The 27,420-nt window shown below is 40.9% G+C and overlaps 2 protein-coding genes across 7 annotated transcripts; both read right to left on the minus strand.

Annotated features, from left to right (window-relative positions):
• Nucleotides 1-261: 261 nt before the first annotated feature.
• Nucleotides 262-18,781, minus strand: LOC103130289 (msx2-interacting protein). Of its 4 annotated transcripts, none has more exons than XM_007541633.2 (15): nucleotides 18,493-18,781; nucleotides 17,139-17,453; nucleotides 13,592-14,065; nucleotides 13,340-13,494; nucleotides 12,606-12,806; nucleotides 11,431-11,582; nucleotides 11,217-11,342; nucleotides 11,012-11,125; nucleotides 10,794-10,907; nucleotides 10,606-10,706; nucleotides 3,396-10,461; nucleotides 2,569-2,637; nucleotides 2,278-2,472; nucleotides 1,567-1,725; nucleotides 262-1,296 (listed from the first exon to the last, which is right to left on the minus strand). In XM_007541633.2, exons 1-15 carry the CDS (start codon nucleotides 18,573-18,575, stop codon nucleotides 1,165-1,167), a joined length of 9,456 nt encoding a protein of 3,151 aa, XP_007541695.1. In that variant the 5' UTR covers nucleotides 18,576-18,781; the 3' UTR covers nucleotides 262-1,164. The 4 variants fall into 4 exon arrangements, with proteins under 4 accessions (XP_007541695.1, XP_007541694.1, XP_016521287.1 ...); XM_007541632.2 differs by having other exon boundaries at nucleotides 13,592-14,068; XM_016665801.1 differs by lacking the exons at nucleotides 17,139-17,453; nucleotides 18,493-18,781 and adding an exon at nucleotides 15,543-17,127.
• Nucleotides 18,782-20,828: 2,047 nt separating this feature from the next.
• Nucleotides 20,829-26,323, minus strand: fblim1 (filamin binding LIM protein 1). Of its 3 annotated transcripts, none has more exons than XM_007541636.2 (8): nucleotides 26,105-26,323; nucleotides 25,566-25,920; nucleotides 24,108-24,247; nucleotides 23,255-23,348; nucleotides 23,005-23,174; nucleotides 22,092-22,270; nucleotides 21,516-21,636; nucleotides 20,829-21,406 (listed from the first exon to the last, which is right to left on the minus strand). In XM_007541636.2, the coding sequence occupies exons 2-8, from the start codon at nucleotides 25,894-25,896 to the stop codon at nucleotides 21,296-21,298; spliced, it is 1,146 nt and encodes a 381-aa protein (XP_007541698.1). In that variant the 5' UTR covers nucleotides 25,897-25,920; nucleotides 26,105-26,323; the 3' UTR covers nucleotides 20,829-21,295. The 3 variants fall into 3 exon arrangements, with proteins under 3 accessions (XP_007541698.1, XP_007541699.1, XP_007541697.1); XM_007541637.2 differs by having other exon boundaries at nucleotides 24,108-24,244; nucleotides 25,566-25,924; nucleotides 26,105-26,322; XM_007541635.2 differs by having other exon boundaries at nucleotides 25,566-25,924; nucleotides 26,105-26,322.
• Between the last annotated feature and the right edge of the window lie 1,097 nt (nucleotides 26,324-27,420).

Genomic DNA, 27,420 nt, shown 5'->3' on the forward strand with positions numbered 1-27,420 from the left:
CCATTGTAATAGTCATAATATATTGTCTGATAAAAATTTCCACCACAAATCTCATGACCAATTAAAATCCAAAGCTGTGAGGCAGAATTTGTGCTAAATAAATGTAATTATTGAATAGTGAATAAGAAAATATTGGAAAAGTCTGTTCCTTTACATATTTTGTAGCGTTGTTTGTTGGTTTGCACAGACAACAAAATATAAAATATAAACGCATAAAAAGATGAAAAAGTGACAAATACAGAACTAAAGCCTCATCTGAAATCATGTTTTCTGGAGTTTTATTTGAGTTACAAAATAAGAAGTGCCATCAGCAGACTCCATAGAGTTTGCTAACTTTCTTTGTGTTACAAGTATTTACATCAAAAAAGTAAAGATCCATCTAAATTTCCACACTCTGCGTTCTCGTATGTCCCGGAGGTAAAGTCTCTGTTAAGTCGCCATTTTTCCACTGACGTTTAAATATTTAAAATATTTACAAAGTTCTGTACTGAAAAACCCCTCAGAATGAAGCTTGCTCGACGTGGAGGCCCATGCCAGATGTGTGACCTCTTCAGTAGTGAGAAGAATAAGCAGAGTTGATGGAAATGAAGTAGCTGTTAAAATGAACATGGTCCTCATCAGGGTCTCCAAAAATTTACAAGTTCATTCTTCCTCCAATAAAAGGCCGAGTGAAGAAGTCTGTACATAATTCATTTTAAAATTACACGATGAAATGTCCCGTTAACCGTTGCAGCACAACAGCTTTAATGATCCTCCTGTGAAGAAATGAGTCAAAAAAAAAAAACACCAATGAAAGATGCCACCCAGATAGTCACCAGTTTTTATGTTTGTTTTTCTTCCTTCTTCAGCGCATCTCCAACACACTAGAATAAAACTTCAATAAATATAAATACAGCAGAAAAATGGTCAAGTAAGACTCATTCTGGTTTGATCCATCCCTGAGTTTTTTTTGTCTTGTTTTTTTTTTTTGTTCTTTTTTTTTTGAGAAGGACACATATACCAGACAGGAGTGACAAACAAAAGAAGAAAAAAAAATCAAATGTTTAAGGTACATCCAAAAATGTTTTTTCTTTTTTCCCCCTCCACTGGATCCAGGAACAGAAACAGAAACTGAAACAAACTCCTCTAGTTTCCTGAGGCTCGCGGGGCGGGAGGGGTCACAGGTCACACAGAGGTGATGACGATCATGAGGTGTGGCGAGATGCTGGAGATCCTGTTCAAAAGGTCGGGGGCCAGCTGAGACAAGTGGCTCTCCGAAAACTCACAGGGCGGGAAAATCTGGAGCACGTAGGCGGGCTGGAAGAAAGAGAAATGTCAAGACGTAAACGCTTTCCTGTGGATTCAGGAGATCAGTGCTGAGCCACACCAATAAATAAAAACACAGATAATCACAAACATTCTCCCTATAAAGTATATTTTATTTACAAATTTTCCCATTTTGTTTTTTTAAAGCTGACCTATTATGTTTCCTTGAATTGGTTAGTAGAGGTTTACAAGCTTCAGGAAAAAAAAACAACAAAAAAACACTTTATGAACAAAGTCCTTCACAAATGTGTCATGTCTCACCTGATTGGAACCTGGATTGGGGATATTGATGATACCAGCTGCCAGTTTTGCCTGCAGGTAGTTGATGAATGCAGCTTTAAGAGCTTGAGTTTGGTTTATGACATCGTCCTGATCTCGTCCACAAGGCAAAGCGAGGAGAAGACAGTAATCACTGTCACCCTGCAGGGAGACAACGTCAACATTTAGTCTCAACATACATTGCTGTGCCACAAACTACTTCTTGTTTTTGCTTTTTTTTTTGTCACATAACGGATGAGAAACGATGTCAGTGAAATTGATCAGTCTACCAGTCAGGGGTACAAAGCTGATTCTATGATGTTGGGGCTCAACATCAAAATGATCCCAAGATCAGCAAGAGAACAAAAAAAAAAATTAATCAATGTTCTGTAAGGTGCCTAGTCAAAGCCCAAGTTTAAATTTATTTGAGAGGTGTCCTTCATTAGAGCTGAATTAAAATAAGAGTTGTTGAAGCAACCAGTTATTAGGTCCAAGTTTGGTTATCGTAGCTAAAAAATTTTTTGCATTTTATAACTATATTTTGTATTTACTCATTTTGACCAAGTATCTGAGAAGGTTCGTTTGATCATCTGAAACATTTAAGTGACAAAGAAGCAGAAACAAGAAGTCTCCAAGAATTTTAATACCTCTTTTTATTTAACTGTAATCAAAAACACAAGAAATTAAGCAGGAGTAAGACGAAACACAACATACCGTCATTCTTCTGGCTACACTCTCCAACTGAGAGGCCTCCAGCCTCATTCTCTGAGCGATCCTGAGCAGAGCGCCTCCTTCTTGCAAAGGCAGCGATCGATGAGCCAGAGTTTTGTTTCCACAGACGAAATGCAGCTGGACAGCAGCTGTGTCGTTCTTCAGTGCCAGAAGGCCCTGCCACACTATAGGGTACTTCTGTTTCAATTACACAGAAACAGGAAAGCGTGTCAGACGAACACTATTTTAGTTTTGACCAACGACTCGACCAACGAATGCAAACGTCCGTCTTACCGTGAGCAACTGCACCATATTAACAACCTGGGTCATCTTTCCATCTGGTTTAGCCTGGAGTTCTGCACCCTTAAGATTAGAAAGCAAATCATCAGAAAAGACATAAAATGAGGGAAAACTACTGCTTCCCCTTTGCTATCTACATGTTCATTTTGAAATGTAAACATAAATGCAGTAAAGCTGAAACAATTAACCAATTTTTTAAATAATCAACTAATTTAGTACTTGATTCATCTTTAACTGAAGTATTCACTCTAAAAAAAAAAGGAGCATTTGATTAAAAAAACCACAACATGTATATTGCATTTAAGCTTATGAAAAACAACCTTTTCTTGACTGTAAATATGTTCTAACCAAAACTCAAGTGGGATAGTTTTAGATTCACTCGGTTCAAACTCTGTTAAAAACACAATCTGCTATTTAGCATCTGTTGCTACCCAATTATTAATCAGAGATACTCAGTGGATAAGCCTACCATTGGCAGTGCGTTAACTTTCCAGATACATTATAGATTTATAAACAGATAAATATAACTAAAGAAGACAAAATATTACGAGGATTTTTTTTTAGCTGAAGATAAATCCTTTGCTACAAATCACCAAGCGTTCACTAAAGGAATGCAGTTATTGCATTTTAGGAAGTAAAATGTTCATTTTCTTATTTAACAAAAATGCTTTGCATCTTATGCATTTTCAATATTGTATAAAATAAGTTTAAATGGTTAGATAAGAAATCTGGAAAACGGGCCAATTTATTAAAATGTAATTATACAATAATCAACTACTGTACTAATGTTTAGCTGCAGCCCTGAAGCGCAGTGAACTTACCATAGACGGAGTGACGTTCAGCGGCGGCTGGCTGTGCCCAACAGGGGCGTCCGGGATCTGAGAATGCATGCGGTTTGGGTACATTCCTGAGTACTCTGAGAACGACCCGCTGGGTCCCGGTGGCATCAGGGGAACCCGTTGAGGTGACGCTATAGCAGCGCCAGGCTGCCGGATCGCCATTATTCCATCCTTTTGAAATACAGGAGAGTGCGGCCTCTTTGCTTCCAGTGGCTTTATGTCCTTCTCAGACACGCCTTTGGGCAACATGTGAGCTCTTGGAGATAAAGAAGGCGGCAGAGTTTCTTGAATGTGTCCAGAATGGGAGTCCAGTGTCAGACGCTCCCCCTGCTGGTGCAGACTGTGAACTCGCATATCTCTGTGTGTGATTAACGTTTCCATGTTAGTCCTCAAAGCTCCCCGAGAGTCTGACGGCAGAGTGGCGGATGGTCTCCCAGCTTGGTGGAAGTGTCTGGATTCGTCCTGTTCGCCCTCGTGGCCCCGCAAAGAACCGTGGTTGACCTTGACCCTGCTGACAGCTTGGGGGGAGGACGACCGCGGCTGCAGGGAACTAGGCCAAGGAGAGGCAAGCTGCTCGCTGTGGACGTAGTTCATCACAGACAGAGGTGGTGTGTTGACCCTGACCTCCCCCTGAACCAGATGACCCACTGTAATGGACTGGGAGACACAGTGAGGAGACATTCGTCCCACACCTGCAGGCACGTTGTGAGGTGGCATGATGACAGACTGCTCTGGGTGGTGGACACCGGTGATATACTGCTGCATGGGGTTGAGAGCAGAGGATATCATTACAGGGATCCCCTTGGGTGAGGAGGAGCCAAGAGGCGACGACACCTTGGTGAAAGGAGGATGAGAATGTCCTGACTTTCTCGGGGACCGTGGTTCCTGTTTGATGCCACCAAGATGTGACGGACCTCTGTCACCAGTGGATGTGACAAAGCCCACATGGTTCCCAGGGGGAGACGGTAAATGTGGGCTTATAGCAGGGCTTACAGTGGAGGTCCAAGATGGTTTAGCTCCATCTGTACCATGAGGATCAACATTCTCCATCTTCTTTTGGTGTTTTAACTGCAGGTAGTCTTGGTGGTAACCCATTACCTGCTGGTTACCTGGCGGGAGACGCTTCACGACTCCTTGGGGCCCCGCCTGGTAAGCTGAATCCATCTTTTCTAAACTGCTGCTGCTGCTTTCCTGCTTAATTGAAGATTGGAGTTTACCAGAATGCCCATGATCGGTTTGTGAAGACCCCTTCTGATGTCCCGACTGAGAATGGCTGTAAACATCTTGTTTAATCTGGGGAATCGATACCAATTGCTGAGATTCAATGTCACCGGCTGTTGCTTGTGGGATTTGACTAATCTTGGCACTGATCCTCAGGGGTCCTTCTGTTTTCTGGCCAGAGTGGCTTAGCACCACCACTCCTTCAGATGTGTTTACTCGCAGACCAGAGCAACACCCAGAACTGAATGTGGGGCCATGGTAAGGTCCACCATCGTCTTTGCTGGGCCTGTAGGCCGTTTTGGGCAGAGTCACATCCATGGAGGGATTTCCAATGATTAGATTAGGTTTTTCCTCAGACTCAGGGGGGTTGCAAACGCGACTAATAACAGAGGTTGCCGTAGATGCAATTACGGAGATCACAGATTTAGTCTCTCCAGGTAACGTGGAGGGTGTTCGGACAATAGGTGACACTGAATGAGTCTGCGTTTTACTCTCAGGGAGCGGGGATCTGTTGTGAATAGCAGCTGTGATGGCAGGATTGCTTTCAGATGGATTCTGATCTCGGAGGTTGGGCAGACTGGTTGGAGCAGAACTTCCTCCTCCTGGGAGCGTAGTTGCTTTAGGTATCATGAGAATTTTCCTCAAGTCACTTGTGCCTTGATCTAGCTCTTTACTGTTGGAGTCAGAAGCGGTCAGCTGGCCGTCCTTGGCTGTTACTGACATTATATGTGCAGAGGTAACACATGGATCCTTAGACTGGTGTCGCCAGTCGGGTGGAGAAACAGGCGCTCGGCTGGTTTGAATGGATTTGATGTTGGGCCTGTTGGAGGCCAGAGAGGGAGAAACGCAATCAGCTGGTAACTGTTGAGGCTTTGAGTATATGGGGCTCTTAGCCTGGGGGTGTGTGGGTTTCACAACTTGTGTTTGCTCTTCCACAGGTGACAGCAACTCTGATTCTGCTGCCTTCACAGCTGGAAGTTCAGCCTCTGATTTCCAGGTTGTAGGAGTGATGACTGCAGCAGCTGCAGCAGATGGAGGCTTCTCAGCCACAATCTTTACATCAGACGCTGCACTCTCAGCTAAAGGCACCGTCAACTCCTCACTTAATTCTTCTTTCACATCTTTTCGTGCATGCTTTGGGGCCTTAGGGCGTTTAGGTGTTTTGGGCCTTCCCCTTTGACTCTTTTTGGGAGTATTTGAGAAGACTGGTTCCTCTTGCAGAGCGGTTTCAGGTTCTTCAACCTTGACCAGAGGGACAAACTCCTGGATCTCAGGTTCTGAACAAACTTCTGTGCTAACTGGAGCGGCTGGGGTGAGAGGTACACTTACATCTTCACCAGTTATTGAGTCAATGGCAGCCATCAGCTCCGTCTCACTGGCAGGATTACAAGACTTTTCCTCCTCAGGGTCACTTTTTACCTCTGCAGGAGGGACAGAAGGAGTCGGTAGTTCTGTCGGAAATGCCGGTTCAGTAAGTTTGGCGATGTTCTCAACTGCCTGCTCCAATTCACGCTCCTGTAGGAAAGAGCTCTTTGAGGCGTCTACCTCCTTCTTCTCTTTTTCTTCATTAGGGCACTCTTTGTTGGCTGTACTGCACCTGGAAACGTGATCTTTGACCTCTTTGACATCCAGTATGACTTGGAGGTCCCTAAAAACATGAGGCTTTGGAGCGACTGTTGGCTTGACTTTTCCTTTTATGATCTTCTCTTTCTCTGAGGCAAGTTTCTCCTCACCCAGCAGTGAATCTGTCTCTTTTCCATTCGATTTCCCCTCACATAATTTTTCATTAACGTCTTTGTCCAGTTCTGTGCCTTGCTCATCTTTTTCACCTTTCTTTACATCTGATTTTACTGAAGAATCTTTGCCTGAAGATGACGAATGTTGTGAAGACAAATCATCTGCTTCTGTGAAATGCATTACTTGATTCTCATCAGCTGCTTCAGTATTATCCCCTTTCTTAGAGCCTGGGACTGAGGGTATTGGATTTGAGGAACCCTTTGTGAGATAAGGGGACATTTTCCCCTTAGCAACTCTTGAAACCCGTTCACTGCTCTCCGACTCATTTGAATCTGCATCCTTATCCATTTTTATTTTCTCTGTTTTTGCAGCTGAAATCTCTTCAACCGGTTTGCGGTTTTTAGGAGGACGCCCACGTTGTTTTGCTGGCGCTGGAGTCGGGGGTTCCGACTCGGTGCTGTGCTGCACAGCTTCTTTCTCTGTACCCCGCTTTCGTGCAGAGCGAGGTGACTCAGTCTCCTTGCCACGAGTCGGTGCATCGTCTTCCACTGGAGTTGCATAAACAGATTTTACATTTCTTCGAGTTCTTGCTCTACTTATCGGGATGCTCTGCTCCGAATGGTCATGATCTGATCCAGGAGTTGGAGACTTGGCTGAGGACTTTGTTTCAGCTCTTGGGGATGAGCCACGCTTCAGCTTATCTTTGTCGATGCGCTCACTCTTTCGTGTAGCTTGTTTCTCAGAGACAGATGTTAAAGGAACTTGAGCAGGAGATTGCCTGCCTTTTTTAGTTTTCATTTCTTTTGTTTTATTTTCTTTTTGAAAGGAGACTGGCTCTTCAATTGCATCGGTATCAACAGAAATCTCTTCTTTACTCACTTCTTCAAGTTTCTTCTCTCCTTCTGACTCTACTGCTATTGGACATGTGGAAAGAGAGTCTTCTTTGATTAAATCTGCCTCTTCAGCAACACTGAGTTGTACTGGACTACTGGCTGTAGGCACTTCTGGTTGTGACATCTCAGGACTTGGCTCTGATCTGCTAACCAACTCTTCATGAGAACCAGGGTCGTTTGTTTGTTCGTCAATTAAAGGCTTTGCATCCTCTTCAAGAAATTCCTGCTTCTCCTCAGAAATGTTAGTTTCAGGAACCATTTCAGGTGCAGGTTCAGATTTTAAGGTCTCAGATTTTAAGGTCTCAGTTGGTGAACAATGCATTGTTACAACATCTTCACTTTCTTTTACTTCTTCCTTTGTCTCCTCTTTTGTAAAAGACATAGGTGGGCATACATCAGCGGGTGGAGATGGTAACACACATTTCTGGTCTGAAGGAGGTGTATCTATGCTTGCAGACTGAGTAACAAGATTAGGAATCAGTTTTGGTTCAGGAGAAACTTGTTCAACAGGACTGATGGGTTTGATTTCAGCTGCCACACTAGATTCTGACGTGTCATTAGACCGTAAATCTTGTTGTTCCTGCTCAGACGATTTTTCCTCTTTATTTTCACTTGTACAAACTGTGTTTCCTTCATACTCCTGCTGCTGCTGACTCTTGTTTTTTTGTTGTTGTAGTTGCGTGAGCTCCAGAAAACGGCTGTGAAAGAGGACAACGGGGCCGGTCTCAAGTTCTCCCTCTGCTCCTTGCTGACTAGCTTGTTGGTTCAACATGTGCTCCAACTCTTCGTATTTGCGCTCAAGATGTTGAAGTCGTCTAGAGTCCAGCTCAAACACAGCGCTGTGAAGGAAACGTGAAGCGAAAAGCTCTCTTCGTTCCTGTTCCTCCGGCTTGGGCTCTTCTTTCCTGTCATCCAGTTTGTCCTCAGAGCCACTTCGTATCTTTTTCTTTTTCATGTACCAGGAAGGAGTAGGTCTTGGTGCTGATTCTACTTTCTCTGTGTCTTTCTGGCTTCGGAAATTCACAAAGTGGGAATCGTAATCTAAAAATGACCAGTTATCCTCACGAGAAGAGGACAGAGACTTTGCTCGTTCCAGTAGAGCTTTAGTATCGGGGGTGATGGTCTGGTCAAGTGCGGTCGAGTAGAATTTGTTTCTTTCAAGGTGAGCCAGCTTTGGGTCTGAAAACCGATCAGGTCTCGGCCTCTCAGAAAAAGGCATAGAGGTGGAGGGAGCAGGAGAGAGGGGTTTGTTCTCTCTATCCTCTTCAGAGTCTGATCTCACTTCCCCAGGCTCCAAATCATGCCAAAGGCCGTATTCTGAGGGCTTGCGGTTGTGAAGGTTTTTGCCCAAGCCTCTAGAAAAGTTCAGGTTGGGTAGCAGGTCCTGCTTAACTCTGCTATCCCACCTCTTTTGTTGATCTTCTTCCCCAATATTAATGGGGATGTTTGTCTTGTTCACCTGTGTGTTGTGGGTCCTTTTGACCAAAAGCTCAAGTTCTGGGTGAATCTTCTGATTGTTTCGACTCAACTCCTTCAGAGAGGCATCCATGAAGTCCTCCTCGGCATGCTGAGAGAAAACCTGGTGTCCTGGAGAAGGGGTACTATTCCAGTCAGGGTCTTCACTTTTTTGTCTCCTATAGAAACGCTCTCTCTTTATCCCGGGCTCGGCTTCGAACTGGTCAGACAGCTTGTGAGACGGAAAATTATCTGTGACGTCCTCAGGTGGTTTACCGACTTCATGTACAAGGCTACGATGTTCCAGGTCTTCGGTTTCGTTTCTTTGCAGACTTTCTGCTTTTTTCAGTTTGTCAGACTCGCGCTGTTGCTGCTGCTGCATGTGTAAGCGTCTGTTTTGCTCCATCTGCTTGCGGTAACTCTGAGAGAGATCAATGTCGACATGGTCTTCTTTAGTCTTGGTGTTTTTATTAGTTTCAGCATTCTGACTAGGCTTGAATGCAGCATTTTGTTCTTGCTCTCTTACAATGCTTTGATCTGAATTCCCCTCTAGTGAGACCCTTCTGGAGGAAGTGCTTCCTTGTTGTCGTTTCGACTCTGGCAGATCTGCAGAACCTTCGGATTTTTCTCTTTGTCCCCTGAGATCCTCTAGTCCATCCTTTTGAGTGACACTTTTTTCTGTTTTGAGTCGTGCATCTCGTCGCTGAGGATCTTTGTGTTTGTCTGCGTCTGGTTCTTTCACATATGTGGTACTGGATCCAAAGTCTGATGACTGACTGCCATCCTCGTCCTCATGCCTGCTTCTTTTCTGACGAACAGTTTTGCCACCTATATCCCCAAAGCGCCTTTTTCTTGCAGCGAGGCGATCTGAATCCACTGCTGAATCCTTTCCATCGTTTCCAATATCAGACTTGGGTTGTTTTTTAAGTTTGGGTTTTCCGTCTAGCTCTGCAATATCCCCTTTAGTTGTTTCAGTTTTTACAGAGTCTTGAGGAACAGCTAACTGGTTTCCAGACAGAGCGTCTCCATCCACCTTAGATTTCGGTTTCTCATGAACATCTTGGTCTGATCCCCTTCCTTTTCCAGATCCTCCATCAAAAGCAGCATCCGTCTCCGTTTCTGGTACCTGGCTAGCCGGGGACTGACCCTTTCCTTTTCTTGATTTATTCTTTTCAGTCTTTTCTTTGTCAGTTTTATCTTTTCTTTTTGGACGTTTGATTTTCTCTGCCCCTGGCACGCGATCGGGCTGAGCGCTCTTCTCACTCTTTGCTGCGTGATCTAGCAAGGTCTTTTCAGATTTGTCAAAATGTGGAGGCGACATGGAGCTCACGCTGCCACTCCTCTCTGAAGACTGGCTGTAAACGCGCCGTTCTGAGTCTCTGGCAGCACGTTCGGACGGAGAAGGAGAAATTGTGGGAGTGACGGCTCTTCTTTGCGATGGGCTCCACCTGCTGCGATCAGCCTCAAAGCGTTCGCGCTCTCTTTCTCGTTCTCTTTGAATGTAGGTATATTTTCTGATGTCCTGCTCGAAGGGGTCTCGGTAATCCCTGTAGTCTCTTGGATCCTCATGATAACGTGGGTCAAAGTGTTCTCCCTGATAATGCTCCAGTTCAGGAAAACGCTCTCTGCTGCGTGCGGCGTACTCTCTGCGAGCTTCCTCTGGATAAAGGCCAGTGGTTCTTATATTCTCATAGTAAGCTCTCTCTGCTGTAAACTCATGATAAGGAGGTCTGCGATCCTCTCTGTGAAATGAACAGAAGAGATTATTAATCACTTTAGAAATGTTAAAAATATACACGTTTGCTTTTCTATATATTTAAGACAGGTTCATTTAAATTCCTTAAAATACCAATGGAGCAGTTAAATGAGAAAGAAAATAAATTTACCGTCGTTCTGGTGGAACTTCATAGAAGTCTCTAATGTCTTGTCCAGAGACTTGCATTGAGCGGTAAAATGCATTCTGGCTCTCCTGACTTGCAAAATCCACCTATTGATGAGCAAAAATACCAATTAAATACAGAAATAAGGAAAAAATAATTAAATAAAGACATTAATGTATCTTTTTTTTTTTTACCTTAATTTTATTACCACCGATCTTCCAGCCTTTGGTCTCCCGCACAGCTGCCTGAGCAAAATCCGTGTTGTTGTACAAGATGAGCGCCATCCCTTTTAGTCTATCAAATACGACCTATGAAAGGTACAAGCACACAGTTACAAACAGAAGAACTAAAATAAAGTCCAGAAAACCATAGAGATGTAAAATAAAAATAAAAAATAAAAAAAGAGGCTTACTTTAACTACATGCCCGTAACGCATGAAATGCCGTGTGAGGTATTGCTCTGTGATGTTGGGGGCCAAACCATCAAGCCAAACACATGTAGTAGGTATACTCTTCCCAAAACCAAGCTGCAAAGAGATGTAGAGCAGCAATTTTACAGACATAAACAGTAAATAATTCAACACAGAAAAGAAATGGTTCCGGGGATAAAATTACTACCTTAAGCCTGTTGTTTCCCAGATATTCTGCATCCATTTTCTTTATGGCCTTGCAAACGCTGCCAATGTCAGAGTACTGGACAAAGGCATACTGAGGAATCCCATTTACTTTCTTGATGTCAATGTCCTTAAGAGGAAGAGACAAGAATTACAACAATGCTTACTGTAAAGTGGGAAACGTCAGTTTCACAGCACAAATCTGTGTGAGAACTTACAACAATTTCTCCAAAGCGCTGAAAAATGTCCAGGAGTTGCTGATAACTGGTGGTCTTTTCAAGGTTGCCTATAAACAGCGTCCGTGTAGCCTTGGGGTGGAACTCGTCTAGGCGTCCATCTAACGGTCTGTAGTCATTTTCATTCTCTGTTTCTGAGGGGAAGAAACAGGTTTCAATAGCTACATTTACATCCACTCACGTTTTGGAAGTTCAGTCATGTTAAATAATCTCCATCTCACACCAAAGCATTAGAGCCAGACTAAGGTTTTAGTTTTGAAATTACGAGAATGAAGTCATAAGTTGAACAGAGACAATATTAGCAGGAAAAAGTCGTAAAATTACCAGAAAAAAGTTAAAACATTAATGAGATCAAAGCTTCAACAGAGTTGAAAAATCCTGCTACTGATAATAATTTGATGCTGATGTGTTTAAGTATGTCCTTATTGGTAAAACCGATTCCATGGTATAACTTCACAAGAGTTATAAAATTATTACTTTATTCTATTAATACTGTGACTTTATTCTGGTAATATTGCAAGTTTATTCTTGTATTATTTCAACTTTTTTTTCTGACATCATTGTAACTTTTTTCTCATAACATTACAACATTTTTTCATAACATTACAACATTTTTTCATAACATTACAACATTTTTTCATAACATTACAACATTTTTTCATACATTTTTATTCTCGTATTATTAGAACTTAATTCTCGTAATAAGTTTTATTATTGTATTTTTACGACTATTCTCGTAAATCCGATTTTCTTTTGGTAATATGGCTTTTTGTATTATTTCAACTTACAGTTGTGTGATTGTTCTTGTAATATTACCTTTTTCCTGTAAGATGACTATTCTCAAATTACAATTTTTTTCCATACTACATTATTCTCATTGTTTATTGTTGTATTATTACATCTTTTTTCCGTATTATTATTACTCTCATTTTGATTTACTATCGTCAAAATGACTATTCTTTTATTACAACTTTTTTCCTCATACTACAATTTCATTTTCCTAATATGAGGTCATTATCCTATTATTACAACTTTGACTTACTGTCAAATGACTTAAACCTTGTATTATGACTTTTTTCTTGTATAGTGACTATTTATTCTCATAACTACATTTTTCGTAGCCTGGTCCTACTGATTTGTCATCCGTCACAACTTACCTGGACCATTCCAGGCTGTAACCTCAATAAGCATGCCAAAGAACAGCTTTCCCTTGGAGACGCTGAGGGCTTTCTCTTGGTCCTCTTGCTGTCTGAAGAACACTAGTCCATAGCGGTCCTCTGATGCGCCATGAATCTGCACTGAATTCACTTTCCCATATTTCTTGAATTCATGGAAGAGTCCATCTTTTAAACTTGTGTCTGCAGAAGGAAAAGTCAAACTGTCAGTCAAATCTGCAACAGAAATTAAAACAGATTTTCCAAATATGGTGTTAAATTACAGATCAATTTTTTTACAGGTCATTTTAGTGGCTGGATCTTAAATGCGTTTCAAAGTAAAAATACAGATTACTTCAGTTATACAATTCAATATTAACAGAAAATAGGGAAGTAGGGGAGTTAAAACTGAGAAAGAACACGGCAACATGGAACATCCAACCAAAATGAAACTCCTCAACACTTTAGTCTTTAAAAAAACTACTGCTCTCCTATCTGGGACAGACTTCTACCCTGATTATCTGTTCTGGCCACAGACAAAAAGATCCTGGAAAAGGAGAAGGTTCCTGCAGTGGAAACACATTTTAAACTGATAATAGCCCAATCCAAGTTTATTGTGCATGAATCAGAAAATGCCCTAATAATAACTGGTATTTTAAACAATTAGAAAACTAAACTTTCCCCCAAACAAACTGGAATCCAGCTGAACATTTGAGAGGCTGTCTAACAAAACTAACCTGTGGAGCGCACTGGTAAGTTTTGCACTTTAATCCCAAAGCTTCTGCGAGGCTCTTCAGAGTCCATCACTAAACATGTCTGGGGAGCTGTGTGAGCAGCCGACGACTGAACGGAGCGGGCCCGGGAACCGTCGCTGGAGCTGCTGTTTGAGTCGCTGCCAAACAGAGACGGAAAAGACACAAAAATCAGTTGGACAAACAAATGAATAAAGTCAATCAATAGGTAAAACGTTCAGATTTTAAGATGCATACCTGCCGCTGCCTGTGCTACTGGTGCTGCTGACAGAGTCGGAGCTTGAAGATCTACTTTGAGATCTCGATCTTGGACCTCTTCCGGGAGACAAAGGGGTTCTTTTAGGAGAGTGAGGGGTTTTTGAGGTTTGCCCTGCGGTCCGCTGAGGAGACGGATGCCTCGACTGGGAGGAATGAGATGATCTGCTTCGACGGTGGTGATACGATCGATCAACACGTCTCCCCCTATCGTCTCTGTAGAGGTCTCGGCGTGTTGAATTGGTAAGGGTAAATGGGTCTCGTATTCTAGAGTCAAAATGTGGGTCTGCTGTCTCAAAACTCCCTCCGATGGCACTGCTGCCGGGGCCGGTGGTTGCAAACACCGGGCGATCGCGGTAATAATCGGCATTGTAGTGACGTTGTCTGTCAAAAGTCCCGCTGCGCTCATGGTGGCCATATGGGCTGTGATCATAAGCACGTTCACGGCTTTCTGAGCTACTGTGAATTAAGAACAAGGTAGAGAGATTTACAAAAGAAAAGAAGAATTAGTAAACTCTTGAATTAAAAACAGTCCATTAGTTACTTATACAGCACAGATGCAACAAAGCAACTTGTTAGAGAACAACCAAGTATGCCACAACTACACAAAAGAAAGAACAGGTTCACTACTCATTGTGTTTTCAGAACCAGCTTTGCATACAGGGCAGCAATTTGAAAATCTAGGCTGAAAAAGTGCATATAACTACAACGCCTTGTAATAGTATTCAAATCAGCTGAACTTCTCCACATTTGTCATGTTAAAACAACCATTTTTAGTGCAGTTTTGTTGCAGTTGTATGTGGTAAACTAACAACATATTGGAAGAAAAAACCTAAGTGTGACTTGAACTTGTTTTTAGATCCCTTATTAAAATCCACTGCAGCCAAATATTTTAAGTAGTTACTTAAATGAGTAAACTGAGTCCAGCTGGGTATAACTACACCTTATTATAAATAAAGATGATCCATTAAAGCCTCTCAGGAAACAGTAAGCATGTGGAAGAAGGTGCTCTTGTCAGAGGTGACAAAAATTGGCCAAAAGCTGCTTTTAGTTGAAAACTAGCAATGAACATCCCCCCTTAACTTACCATGCACTCAGTGAAACATGATGTTGGCTGTGGGTAGACAGGGAAGCTGGTACAAGTTTGATCAGAAAGTGGCGCAATACGAGACGATAACATGCAAACGGACAGACTAAAAGAACTGCAGTGGAAAACGGTTGAAAAATTATTAAAATCGGTGGTACTGAAAAGAAATGCACTCCACACTTTTCAGATTTTGATTTGCAAAAACATTTTTGATAAACCTTGTTATCAACCAAAGTCTACATCAACATAAATCTCCAGCAAAAAGAAAAAAACCCCACTATGTTGAAGTTTGTGTTTGTAACATGAGATATATGGAAAAAGACCAAAGGGAGTGAATACTTTTTCAAGGCGTTGTTTTTCTTGCCACATTTATTTGTTGTTTAAGCAACAATAGGTGTTAGGATATGTTTTGTTTTTTTTTTCCAATGGTGTAACAGCGACAAATTACTCCAAAGAGGGGGCAAGGCTGTCTTAAAAGAGAACATTTGTCACATTCAATCTGCTTCATCTTCTTTCATCTGTATTTCTATGTCCAGATTTCAGAGGCTGATAAAAATGCTTCACATAAAAGAAACAAAATCACATTTTGTTTGATTTTCAGGTTTAAAATCCTACATACAATCTAAGTAGAATGGATTTATACATGTTATGCATGCCATTTAAAATGTAAATTACACATTGTACTACTTTTGTAACTCTGTGAAAGGAAACATATTCATGGGCCGAAAAAGATTATTCACCTCTTGCATTAAGTTATGCAACTTCCTCTAAAAGCAGCAGTAAACTAAACTTTCACAAAGCACTAGGGAAGCAGAAAGATAAAAATATGGCCAGAGAAATACCAACCTTTTGGGAAAGAAGTTACCAAAATTAATCCAAATAAAATCTAGGTGGTCAGAATGTGAATGCCCCAATGAAAAATTGGAGAAAAACAAAAACATCAATTGATCCAATTAGGGGAAAAAGGTTTCTCCTGAATTGTACTTTGAGTTATCTTCAAGGACCAGGTGAGGATTCCTGTATATTCCACAGTTTGGTATTTAGTTACTTAATTCTCTCCATTGGATGAGGACAAAAAAGGAAAAGCAAACAATTTTAGAAATATGCTCCTTGACAAATCTGAATAAATGGAGTGGGGGAAAAATAACTTGATAATATGTCAAAAAAAATATGATGATGAATTTAATCTGCATATCCAGGTCAACTAGCTAATAATATGTTTGAAGGCAATATGGCAAATATATCCACATGGATCATCAGTCTTGGTGGCAATGGTAGAATAAGGAAGGAGTATGTCCCAAAGGTTGAGCGATTCCATTGAAGAAAAAACTAAACATACCAATAATAATAAAAAAAAAAAAATCCCAGTGGATTACATCCTGCTTCTTAACTTCTGGAAGAATCAGACACATCACAGAGTAATAAATCCTTTTCGAGTCTTGGTATCGCATAATTCCAAAGTCCAACGATCCCATTAGGCGTGTTGGTAGAAATATATGGCTTTTTTTTGTTTACAGTCATCCTGGGCTCTTGGAGGTCGCACGCACAGGCACAGTACATCCACACCTTGGTATTCCAGATAAATGGCAACAATAAACCTAGCCACCGTATGATCCACATCACTCTGTCCACGACGAACTGCATCCACGACGTTCCAGCCTTCTTCATGCTTCCTCAGATGAAGAATTACGCCAAAAACCTTGGAAGACGGCCGTTTGGATCCGGGAGCGTTCGCTTTCTGCCTTCTGAATATAACTTCCACATTCGGGGCATGGCATCAGTAAAATAGTTACACTTTACTCTAAAGTAACTTGGAAAACTTGGGGTATACGCATTTGTTCAGTCTTTCTTGTGATGTGTATTCTCTAAGTTCTTCCATCCAGTTGCTTAAAACTTAAAATCCAGTACAGGGTATATCCACATATTGGGAAAGGGAGTAGTCCAACAATCAAGTCTTGGGTCAAAACTGATAGGCCAGTGGCGGGACATTGATATACCTCAATAAATCCTTCAGGCAAAAAGTAAATCCTTCATATTTGGGATTTATCTCCAGCTTCAGGCAAATCCATGTATAAATCAGGGTTACATTCCATGTTGATTAAAAAACATATCCAAAATCTCCCCAAGGTAGTATCCCACATAATAAATCCACAGCTCACCAGGATATTCCTCTTGGATGTAAAATCCAAACCAGATGTAAAAAAAAAACCTTGAAATATAGTTACCTTTGCAAATGATAGTGAAATTAATTTACTTAAATCCCATGGGCAAGGCGAGTCAGGTGTGATGAAGAGTGGAGTGATCCCTAGATTACCTTTGTGTGACCCCTGGAGGTACCGCTCCCTGATGAACAACCCCACTATGTGTACAGGTTTTACACTTAAATGAAACCTAGAGCACTCTGGATTTTTTTTTTTTTTGAGGGACACCGTGTCCACTTACCCATCTATTCTCCGTTCAAAACGTCCCTCTCGGGTGTGTAGGGACACAGGTGGGCCAAACACTGGGCCAACTGTTCCCCTAGGGAATCCTGCAACGTCTCGACTGCTGGAGGGGGAGCTGTCTTCGAGGCCCCGCACAGCACTGGGGACTGACCCCGGCTCATTGTAGTCAGTCCGAAGGTCTCTGTCTCCCATCTTATTGACAGCATTGTGAGCCTTCTGTGCACTTTTGATATCCACAAAATCCACAAAGGCTGCAACACCGCCCTCTGACCCTCGCTTTCGCAGAACCTTGACGCTCTCCACGCGGCCATACCTGACAGGAAATTACAGACACAACAAAGAAGGAGTTACATTCAGAGTATCCAAAAATAGCCTACTGTCTTTCTGTATGGAACAAACTTGATATTCAAGAGCAGAGAAGGCAACACAATAGTGTCAAAAGGAAAATATATTTTCCTTTTGTATTTAATCAGTTTTAGATTACAAACAACCTACATTGAAGCCAGGACAATGGCACTTTGTGTTGTAAATGCTGTTCAAACAACAAAAAGACTATAGTAATCAAGTTGATTCTAATGATATAATCACAAATTGACGTTCTTGTTAGGTTTAGATTAGTTTGTTGGTGAGAATGGCCTCTAAATTACGAGGCAAACAAAAAACGATAAAAGATCTGTAAAGCGGTAAATATTGACGTCTATCAACCTTAGTGATGACAACTGAGGAAAACACAATGATTCGCGGTCTGTGGAGTTAATCCTACAGCACCACAATTTAAAGTAGTTTCAGTGACAGCAACCGACTTGAACACTGTGCAGCTCAACAACTTGCTAACATTTGGTCCCGAGTCCTGAAAGCTCATTAAAATGATTTAGAGTTGGGCTTTTTAAAAACACTTCTCTACGATTTTAGACTGGCAGCGAAGGGAGAAATCGTATTTGAGTGATCAAAATAACAAAAGTCCTCCACATCATTACGGTGGACCCTGGCTGTCTTTTGGCTTGCACAGATCACGAAAACCTGTCGACTTCCCACAAAATGGTTGGCTGGGTGGTAGCTCGGTGGCTAGCGGCTAACTGCCTTCTTGCGTTAGCAAAAGTTAGCGGAAGACTCTAAAATATCAACATGTACGCCTGGGTGAGTCGCTTTGGTTAAATATTCTTAAACAAATGCAAATGTGATGTAATAAAGCACACGCACCATACAGGAAACCTCTCGAGGAGTAAAAGTTAATAATGCTAACGTTAGCGGTGTTAGCAGGGCTAGCAGCGTAGCCTCGCATCGAGAAAAGGTTAGTGCTGCAGCCAGCGCGCGCAGCTCCGCAAACACGGTCTCTCGCTTGCGTAACGTACCTTTTAAAATGCTCCATGATTTTCTCCTCGCGAACATGTTCGGGTAAATTTCCCACCCAGAGGTGTCTGGTTTCCCGAACCATCTTGCGATCTTCTTTCCCCCTTCAAACACATATGATCTCGCACGTTTTTAATCCCCTGCCGGTCGGAGGTCCGCCTGAACAAAATGACCGACGGTTGATTCCGTGAACGATGTGGGCCCGACCGCCTGCTCCCCGTGTAGCTTTAGCTGCTGGCTGGCTGCTGCTGCTTCTGCTGCGTCCTCGATCAGAGCGCGTGCACGCGCGCCGGCCTCGCTCCCAGTTGGTGGTTTCGGGTTGCGAGCCGCGTGCGTGAGTGACCCAGGCGCGTGCGTGAGCAGCGAGCACGCGGTTTCATGACGAAAGCAAATCAGCACAAGATTTTTGTGTGCGAGTGCAGACAAATGTCTGTTTAAAGATAGCTACGTTACCGACACGTAGAAGAAAATAAGAAAATATATACACAACATAAACAATTAAAATGTATATATATTTTTATTTAGATATATACTTAATTTCTGCATGATTTAATCATAATTACTAGAGGTGGGTAGAGTAGAATTAGCACTACTTCAACTTATTTTTACTCAAGTAAAAGTAAAATGTAGTCATCTAAGAAATTACTCAAATAAAACTAAAACATATTTTGTAAAAAGGCTACTGAAGTACCCAGTAACTGATCAAAATATCAGTCATTTAATATTTAAAGATTACATCAACCAAAAATTTAAGTTATGTGGAAATTTTAGTATTTTAAAGATCAAAATGGAAATAATTTATATAAATAACATAATTACAAAACAACAAAATTAGGCAAAAGAAACATTTTTCCAAATAAATTTGTTGATACTTTAACAAAAACTGTAGGTGTGTGTCTGTGTCTGGTGAATTTTAGGTTAAAGTAAGCTTATTCTTCATTCAGTGACGTGGCAAGAGTATCCAGAAATTTTATTCAATTTAATAAAATTACTCAAGTAAAAGTCAAAAGTACAGGTGTAAATACACTTTTAAGAGTACTTTTTTTTTCCAGTAAGTTACTCATTAAATGTAACTGAGTAAATGCAACTGGCTACTACCCTGCTTTGATTATTATTAATCAGAAGTGGCCAGAGTACACAAAAATTGTACTCAAATATTTTTTACTCAAGTAAAAGTACAACATGTTCCGTAAAGGCTTTTAAAGAGACTGATAATAACATCTAATTCAATATTTAACAATGATATAATTAGACAAACAACAAATATAAAGCTATATGCAAATCATTGTATACTCAAGATTTAAATCAAAACAAAACAAAACAAAACATAATTATAAAATGTGAAGCAGAGGGAACACTTTTTCCCAAAAAATGTTTCTCTTGCATCATGGTGTGTTTTTGTAATTGCTTTAAGTCGAATTAAAATCTCAGCAACATCCTGGTTTCTATTTATGAATCTTAGTTGTTGTTTACTCTTATAATCTTTGCTAACCTGGCTTCCCCTGGCTGTCTTTGTGAATCTCAGTTCCTCTTTTATTTTGGTAAGCTGTGTTCCATTTACTTCCTGTTTTCCTGTTAGCACTCTTTCTTGTCAAATTTTGACTTGGTACTTTGAGTCATTCTCATACTGGGTTGTGCTCCGTTTTGAGTTTGTTTGCTTTGCTTTGTTAGTTTTCTACATTCTTAAGTAATCATTGTCACATCACCAACACAGCTGTAGTACATTCAGTTTCTGACTCACCTTATTTCCATGTCACTAATCACCTCCTAATAATTAATCCTCCAGTTTTCCGTTTTTCTTTGTCAGAGCATTTCTGTTCTCTGCCTGTCCCTCGGTGCTTCCTCGTGTGTTCATTGCCAATATTCTCCACTTCCCTTTCCTCTCTCCTTCAGCGCTTGTAAGTCTGTTTTTCTCAATAAATACTCTAAAAAATGAAGAAAATGTACATATAACATCTTTAAAAACCGATTATTGGCCAGAACAGAAATATAAAAATCAGCTATTGAAGTTGGCCAGTCTGTCCATATTTAAAGGCTTAAATAAAACCTAACAAAAATCATAAATTTGTGAAAATAGCATAATAGAGAAGTTTTGTCTGCAACTGGTCATAGATTTTTTTAAAAAAAAATAAAAACAGCAAAACAGTTTTTCTTAGAAAAAGATTTTTTTTATTTATTTTTTTACATATTTCAAAAGATCTGTAATTCCAGAAGCCATTTTGAGATATAGACTGTAAAAATAAAACCAATTTATTAAAAAAGCTAAAATAGATTTGACAAATCAGGATGAATAATGCAGGCTCTGACCTGTTTATTTAGCAATCTTCCTTTCTCTTTATCTGCTGTTCTGATCTGTGCTTTGTCTTAACCTGTTATATGATTATGAACTAAATACACTTATATACTGAGTGTGCAACATTTCCAATTAATGTATGTATCTTAGAACCTGATTTAACAGGCTATATATTATGTTACTTTAGTTTTTCTATAAATGCTTAAAATATTTTGATTTTTTTTGTACAAAGATAAGTAAAAGCAATATGATCCAGATTCTACTAATTTGTTACAAATAGTTTTTGCAAAGCCAGTTGCATAAATATGTTCAACGCCTTTTTATCTCGAGTGCAAAATGATCAAGTATAAAAGAAAAGTTTATTTGTATTTCTCAGAACGCCTGACACATTGGAAAGTAATTAAATGCGATATCAAAGAAAGCACTGTGACGTATGCTTCCCTGCAACGGCACATGTGAATCGTTGGGCTGAACACTCAGTTTTCTCTTGCTTGCAGCGAGCACAGGTGATGTCACTGCTGCCCGGAAACCAGGCTGACATGGCAGGCTTTGCACAACATTTTCCCTTCCAAAGGATAGCAGCCGTGCTCATTTGGCTCTGGGGAGAGCTGGATGCCACAGTCCTGCAGAGGAGAAGAAAGACATGCCGGCTGCAGAATAACGTTGCATCTGCCTATTTACATGTTTGTCAGTAAGTCCATTCAGGAGATTGTCTGCAGAGTAAATACTCACCCCACATCTGTAGCAGTTCTCATGGTAGGAGCGCCCCAGACACTCAACAGTGTAGCTATCAGTACCGTCTTCTTTAGGAATGATGAGCTGGTCACAGGCGCTACACATCGGAGCATATTTCCTGGTTTTAAATTAGAACATAAAAGTGGCGTAAATGAGAGAAAACGTCACATTTTATACACTGAAATAATTAAATGGTAGTAAAGTTAAAACATCCATCACAAAGTAATGCATGATTGTGATCCTTTTTCAGAACTTGTATACGTTTCTTTTCACACCTTCTGAGCTTGAAATAGAAAATAAAACTTCTATTTTCTCCCTCATGATAATTAAGCTGAAGGTCAAATTGAAGGTGAAAAGATTTTGAACATGTTTCAAGTCTTCACTCCTCCTGATCCAATACATTATGTGAACACCTTGGCAGACGTTTGGGTTTGTCAGCTTTGAACATTCAGAGACTGAAACCTTTCACTACCTTTAAAAAACCTTTACAAGCATTTTAAACAAAATGCCACAGGGCCTGCAACACATTCTTGTTGCTAATAGCACTTGACGTAATTGTTTTCTTTTTTTTACCTGTAGTAGTCCTGCAGACAGTAAACTTCACCAACCTCCCCCTGAGCAAAAGCTTGCGCTCCGATTTGCTGGTTGCATGTTGTGCAGGTGAAACAGGAGGGATGGTACGTTCGCTCTATTGCACGGATTATCTGGTCGGTGATAATCTCCCCGCACGTCCAGCACAGCTCCAAACTGGCCTGAAACACAGGAAAAGATGCAGCACTGACTAATTATAAAGACCTAATAAGTCTTCATAACAGACTTATTAGGTCTATTAATAACCTGATAAGTTATAATTAAATGCAAGTTAAGTATAACTTGCATTATAGTTAATAATGCAAATAGCAAAGATGGAGAAAATAAGGTAGAGTTTTTAAACAGAAAAGTGCAACTCTGTCCTATGCATAGTAGCATACAAAGGTTTTCTTTAGCTTATTAACCTCATACTTTCATTTTAGGGGAAGAAATTTTCTTTTGAATTTTTAAAATCTGGATCAATAGTTTTTCAAAATGTAATAAATGTCTTTCAAGGTTTTTATTAGACCTCAAGGGCTTTTCAGAAATAAAGATTTCATTCCTTGTCTCTGACCAGCAGAGTATAAAAATACAGCGTCTGCTTGAAAAAGTGTTGGAATTGAAACGCCATTGACTCCTATTGTTGCTGTTGTAATTTTTTTAAAATATTGATTAAAAATATATGCTACTTCCACTGGCAGATTATCTCACTAATAACAAGACATTTTTCCCCACGTTAAAATAAGACATTACTGACTTGAACCAGGCTCCAAAATCTCTCTGAAAAGTTACTTGTACGCTAGAAATTTGCCCAGAAACTAGACCAAAAACTCATTGTAAGATTTTGTGTTTCCTTCACCCCCATCCCTAATTAACCTTGATCTATTTTCTTGGAGGTAAGTGAGCGATGACCCACCTGATAGCAGCCTTCACACAGAGGGATTCCCGCCTTGTTGTAGTACTGCTTCCCAGCCAGGGGAACGTGGCAGGATCTGCACTGGAAGCAGCCCTCGTGGTAAATCCTGTTCAGGGCTTCTATCGCCGGTTCAGAAAGAGCCATGGGTTTCCGACAGAAGCCACACAAATCTGCACAGTTGCAAATGTTAAACGTTAAGATAGGACGATAATTCATGTTAAACTGAAAGTGTAAATAGAAATCTTGCCACCTTTGCTCTCTGTGGTCACGTCCTGGCTGTTTCTGTGAATCCCGTTAGTTTCTTCATCATGTTTCGAGCCTCTGGTTGGTGAAAATGCTTTTGCCTGAAAATGAAATTAACGCGAAAGGAAACTGAGACTGAAAACATCAGTTGAAAAACACAATTTATTAACAACATAGAGACTCAAATATCTGTCCGGGCCCAGTTTATTGATTTTCCTCTAAATTGTCAAATACAGATCTAAGTCATTTTTTTTGCCAAAAGTGATTTTTTTTTTTTTGGCCTGAAACATCTTTTGGAAAGAAAGAGTGGTGATTTATTTATTTATTTATTTATTTATTATTATCACTTCTGGCAAAATAAAAAATTACGTAAGCCATTATTTTAGGAAAGTGACAACACATGATTGTCAACAAACTATAAATTCTTCCGTTGTTCTAAATCTATAAACTGTGTAAAATTCTCCACAGCTGCAGTGACGTCACTGTAAATCTCGTGCATCTGAAAGTGTGCAGGAAAAATCTGGACAATGTTGGAAATTGCAGGAAGACTTTCAAAGAAAAACACACTGGCCTGTGAAACAATGGATCTTCTGTTGCGATCCCTTCCCTTTTCCTCATCTTTTGTTACATCTTATTTAGTCCAGACAATAATAGAAGAAAATGTTTTGAAGTGAGGAATTTAATTCACTTTTCATTTTCTTCTCAGTTTGCTGTTTCTACAAGTTTCGAGAAACTTGTAGAAACAGAAACAGAAACTTTTCTCAGACTTTGCGAGTTGTTTAATGAATTCTTAAAAGAAAAGTCGGTACTAAAACAGTGAGTTATGACGTGAAAATCAAGGTTTTAATGGGATGCGATACCTCTTTGTTGGAAACTGGGTGCTGGTCGGGACTCTGTGGATGGAGGGGAGACGTCAGGGACAGAGGAGGAGGAGGAAGAGCTGCATCTTCAGAGAACAATGAAGGTAGAACGTCGGGAGGAGGAGGAGGAAAAAACTCTGCTGGGAGTGAAATCAACATATTCAGATTTACTTTATGGGTGAAATGGTTTTATTTGGAAGGGATTGACATGACACTGTGATAAACATGAAGGATCTTCACAAATGTTTATGAATGAAGTGTCACCCGGTAAATAATAACACTTTTGATGGACTTTTAATACAACTTTGTATTAAAGATGACGTTATTTACTGAATGACACTTCATGACAACATTCATAAACATTCATGAAGACTTCTTCATGTTTATGACAGGTTGTTATAAACATGACACTTCAAATAAAGTGTTACCGATAAAACCAACCAAAAAGATTTTTTAACTATTTGCTCTTTTTTTTTTAACATTTGCAGATTTTAAATATTCGCCATATTTTTGTTGATGCTGTTCTTTTGTTTATGTCTCTGCCTTTAGAGCGCAAATTTGGTTTCGTTTTTTATGTGGAAATAAAATAATACTAATACAATTTTAAGTCTTACATTTTTAGGTTTGATTTTTGAGCTTTGAGACTTCATGAAACTCAGAATTGCATAAATAAAAAAGATAAGTAGAACCACGTCTACCCAGGGACTTTTACTGAAAAGCCGACTTTGCTGCATCCGAATTAGATTTTAATTAATTTATAAATCTCGCCTAAATTTAGTTTCATAACAGAATAAATTTATTCAACAGAGCTTCATAGAATTTGAAAAGCAAATGTCAAATAAAGTGTTGGATCTGTGATAAATAACATCCCTTTCATTTTCCTAAAAGAAGATAAGTTTACTTTATTTGCTTCACTGCAAAAAATTAAATCTTGCCAAATGCTTTTGGTTGAGTTTATTTAGCAAATATCTTAGTTTGCTTGAAATAAGACAAAACTAACTTAAAAGTAACGTTTCAGCTTGTTTAAAGTGAATAATTGTTTAATTTTGATAAAACTGTACCAACTTCACTGGCTGATTATTTAATTTAAGACAAAGTAAAATTGCAGAAAAGTTACCTGTAAGTGAGTTTTGCCTTTTTTCAAGAGTACAAAAATATTTGCAATTGAAACTAGACCAAAAATATTTGATATTACTAGTGTTTTTGCAGCGTAGATTACAGTTTTGTTATTTTTCTTGTACTTTTGAAGATTTTGGCACACTTTGACTGAAAGCTTGGACAGCCCTGCTCTGATTAATGTCTGACATGTTTTCCAGCTCTTTTCTGTGGAGAACCCCAGAGGAGGATTGGATTAGAAATCCCTACAGTTACAAAGCAGCTTTCTGAGTGAAACAGTGGGATACAATAAAGGCCCCAAACGAGGAACAAACACTTTAAAACAAGCTCGGTCACGAATACCTGAAGAGCTCCTGCTCTTCTCCTGCACCTCTGCTTTGGTGGCTCCTGTTGGGGCAGGTCGGGGTTGACTCTGAGGGCCGGAGGCTTTGGCCCCGGGCCCCGCACCGGTCCAGTTTCTGCCGGTGTTAGCGGGCGACGTCTCCTCTGCTCTCCGCCTGAGGGAGGAGAGGTCATCACCTGCAGCGCTGTGCTGCCTGTCCGGGCCGCCGTGGGTGCGGAGGGCCGGCTGCTGCTGCTGCTGCTGCTGCTGTGTCACCGTGGCTCGGTGAGGGGCCGACAGCGTGATGAAGACGGAGGACACCATCCTTTTCTGGGGAGCTGCTGATGCCATGGTTGAGTGAAACCCTCATACAGCCTGACTGCAGCACAGACCAGAGGTCATTACCAAGAGAGAGAGAGAGAGAGACGTTAACGCCCTCAGTCAGCAGTAAGAGGCTGCTCACTTTCCTCCTGAGAGGAATAATCACACACCTTCAGCTTTTATCAGACACAATGAATGGTTCAGAGGAAGGAATCTAAATCAGCTGGCTCCAGCTCACCTGGTACAAAAGGAGGCGTGAAGTCAAGTCTTTATCTTCTTCTTCTTCTTTGGTCTGGATATCAGAGTTTCTGTTTTATTTCCACTCCCATGAGCTGCCTGTGAGAGAAGACTTTACTCCGGTGGAGAGGGGCGCCTATCTGCAGAAAGCCACTCCTTTTTCCTCCTCTATCTCCCTCCCCTCCCCAGCTCTGCCGTCTGCCGACCCCTCCTCCTTTCTCTGGCTGAATGACAATCCAGCCTCCCTCCTGACCATAAAAAGTGAACAGCTAATCTCTGGCAAAGTGCAGTAAAAAAAAAAAAAAAAAAAGAGAGAGAGAGAGAGAGAGAAGAAAAAAGTCATGAAACATTCATCCACTATGAAAACTTGGCAAACACTGGAACAGTCATACACTCACTCAGATGCATGTACGCTCACACAGAGTTGTGCAACACAGTTGTACCAACAGCACTGTTTTTACAGTGTCATAAAGGGTTTTTCAGCCTGACGTGGACAAGCAGACACACTCAGCCAACTCCCATTTTGTTATCTCTCGGATTGGGCCGTACCTGAGCAGCTCTGCACCTCTGTTTCGTTTCTCCTCTACAGCTCTGCCTTATTGTCCTCTTAACCTTATTTTCACTACCTCCCTCATTGGGTCTGCCTCCTTTTTTTCTTCTTCCCCCTCTTTCCTTCTTCCCTTCCCCCACATTATATCACTTTTGGTCTTGACTCACTATCAGTATCCTGTGCCATTAGCAGCCTTTGGCCCCTGCAGAGCTCCAATTTGGGACACACCATTTGAAGCAGTGGACTTAAACTTTTCCTGGTTATCAGCATCTTGGCGCTTTGTGGCACATTAGTAGAGGCAAAGATGTGTGGAGCAACCAAAACGCCGGACTGGATCCGTCATATCAGGGCTGCTGATCAGCAAATATTATGGCTGCTTTCAGAGGTCTGTGACGTCCACTCCGCTCCCTCAAAGCTAAAAAAGGGATGTTGGAAGTCGAGCAGATTTGGAGGCGTGCAGAGAGGGTTAACAGGAGATGGCGATGAGGAGAGTGATGGGGGTCTCTGTTGTTCCAGCTCTGTGGAAAGGAATGCTGCGGTGATGTCACGGCTGCAGGAGGGAGCATGCCCACGGATGATACAATCCCGGGACCCGCAGGCTCCGCCCCCTTACAGCCCAAATCCTCATTAAACCCCGTGAACCTCCTTCTGCGCCCTGACTTTTCATTTCTGACCTGCCGCCAGCGCAGAGCAGCTTTTCACCGCTTTTTGTTCCCTCAACACCCAGGAAAGACGCAGATGAACAAAAGGGAGAAAAACAACACAAG

This window comes from Poecilia formosa, unplaced genomic scaffold (genome assembly GCF_000485575.1).
Source record: "Poecilia formosa unplaced genomic scaffold, Poecilia_formosa-5.1.2 Scaffold621, whole genome shotgun sequence".
Lineage (NCBI taxonomy): Eukaryota > Metazoa > Chordata > Actinopteri > Cyprinodontiformes > Poeciliidae > Poecilia > Poecilia formosa.

What these genes read in the sequence shown, in the direction of transcription:
- LOC103130289 (XM_007541632.2), bottom strand. Translation starts at nt 18,575, where the DNA reads ATGGTTCGGGAAACCAGACACCTCTGGGTGGGAAATTTACCCGAACAT. An exon ending in GAAGTTCCACCAGAACGACG is followed by an intron (nt 10,462 to 10,605) that starts GTAAATTTATTT and finishes TTCATTTCACAG; the next exon opens with AGAGGATCGCAGACCTCCTT. An exon ending in TGAACGTCACTCCGTCTATG is followed by an intron (nt 2,638 to 3,395) that starts GTAAGTTCACTG and finishes TCTAATCTTAAG; the next exon opens with GGTGCAGAACTCCAGGCTAA.
- fblim1 (XM_007541636.2), bottom strand. Translation starts at nt 25,896, where the DNA reads ATGGCATCAGCAGCTCCCCAGAAAAGGATGGTGTCCTCCGTCTTCATC. An exon ending in TGTGTGAAGGCTGCTATCAG is followed by an intron (nt 22,271 to 23,004) that starts GTGGGTCATCGC and finishes CCTGTGTTTCAG; the next exon opens with GCCAGTTTGGAGCTGTGCTG. An exon ending in TGTCTGCAGGACTACTACAG is followed by an intron (nt 21,637 to 22,091) that starts GTAAAAAAAAGA and finishes ATTTAAAACCAG; the next exon opens with GAAATATGCTCCGATGTGTA.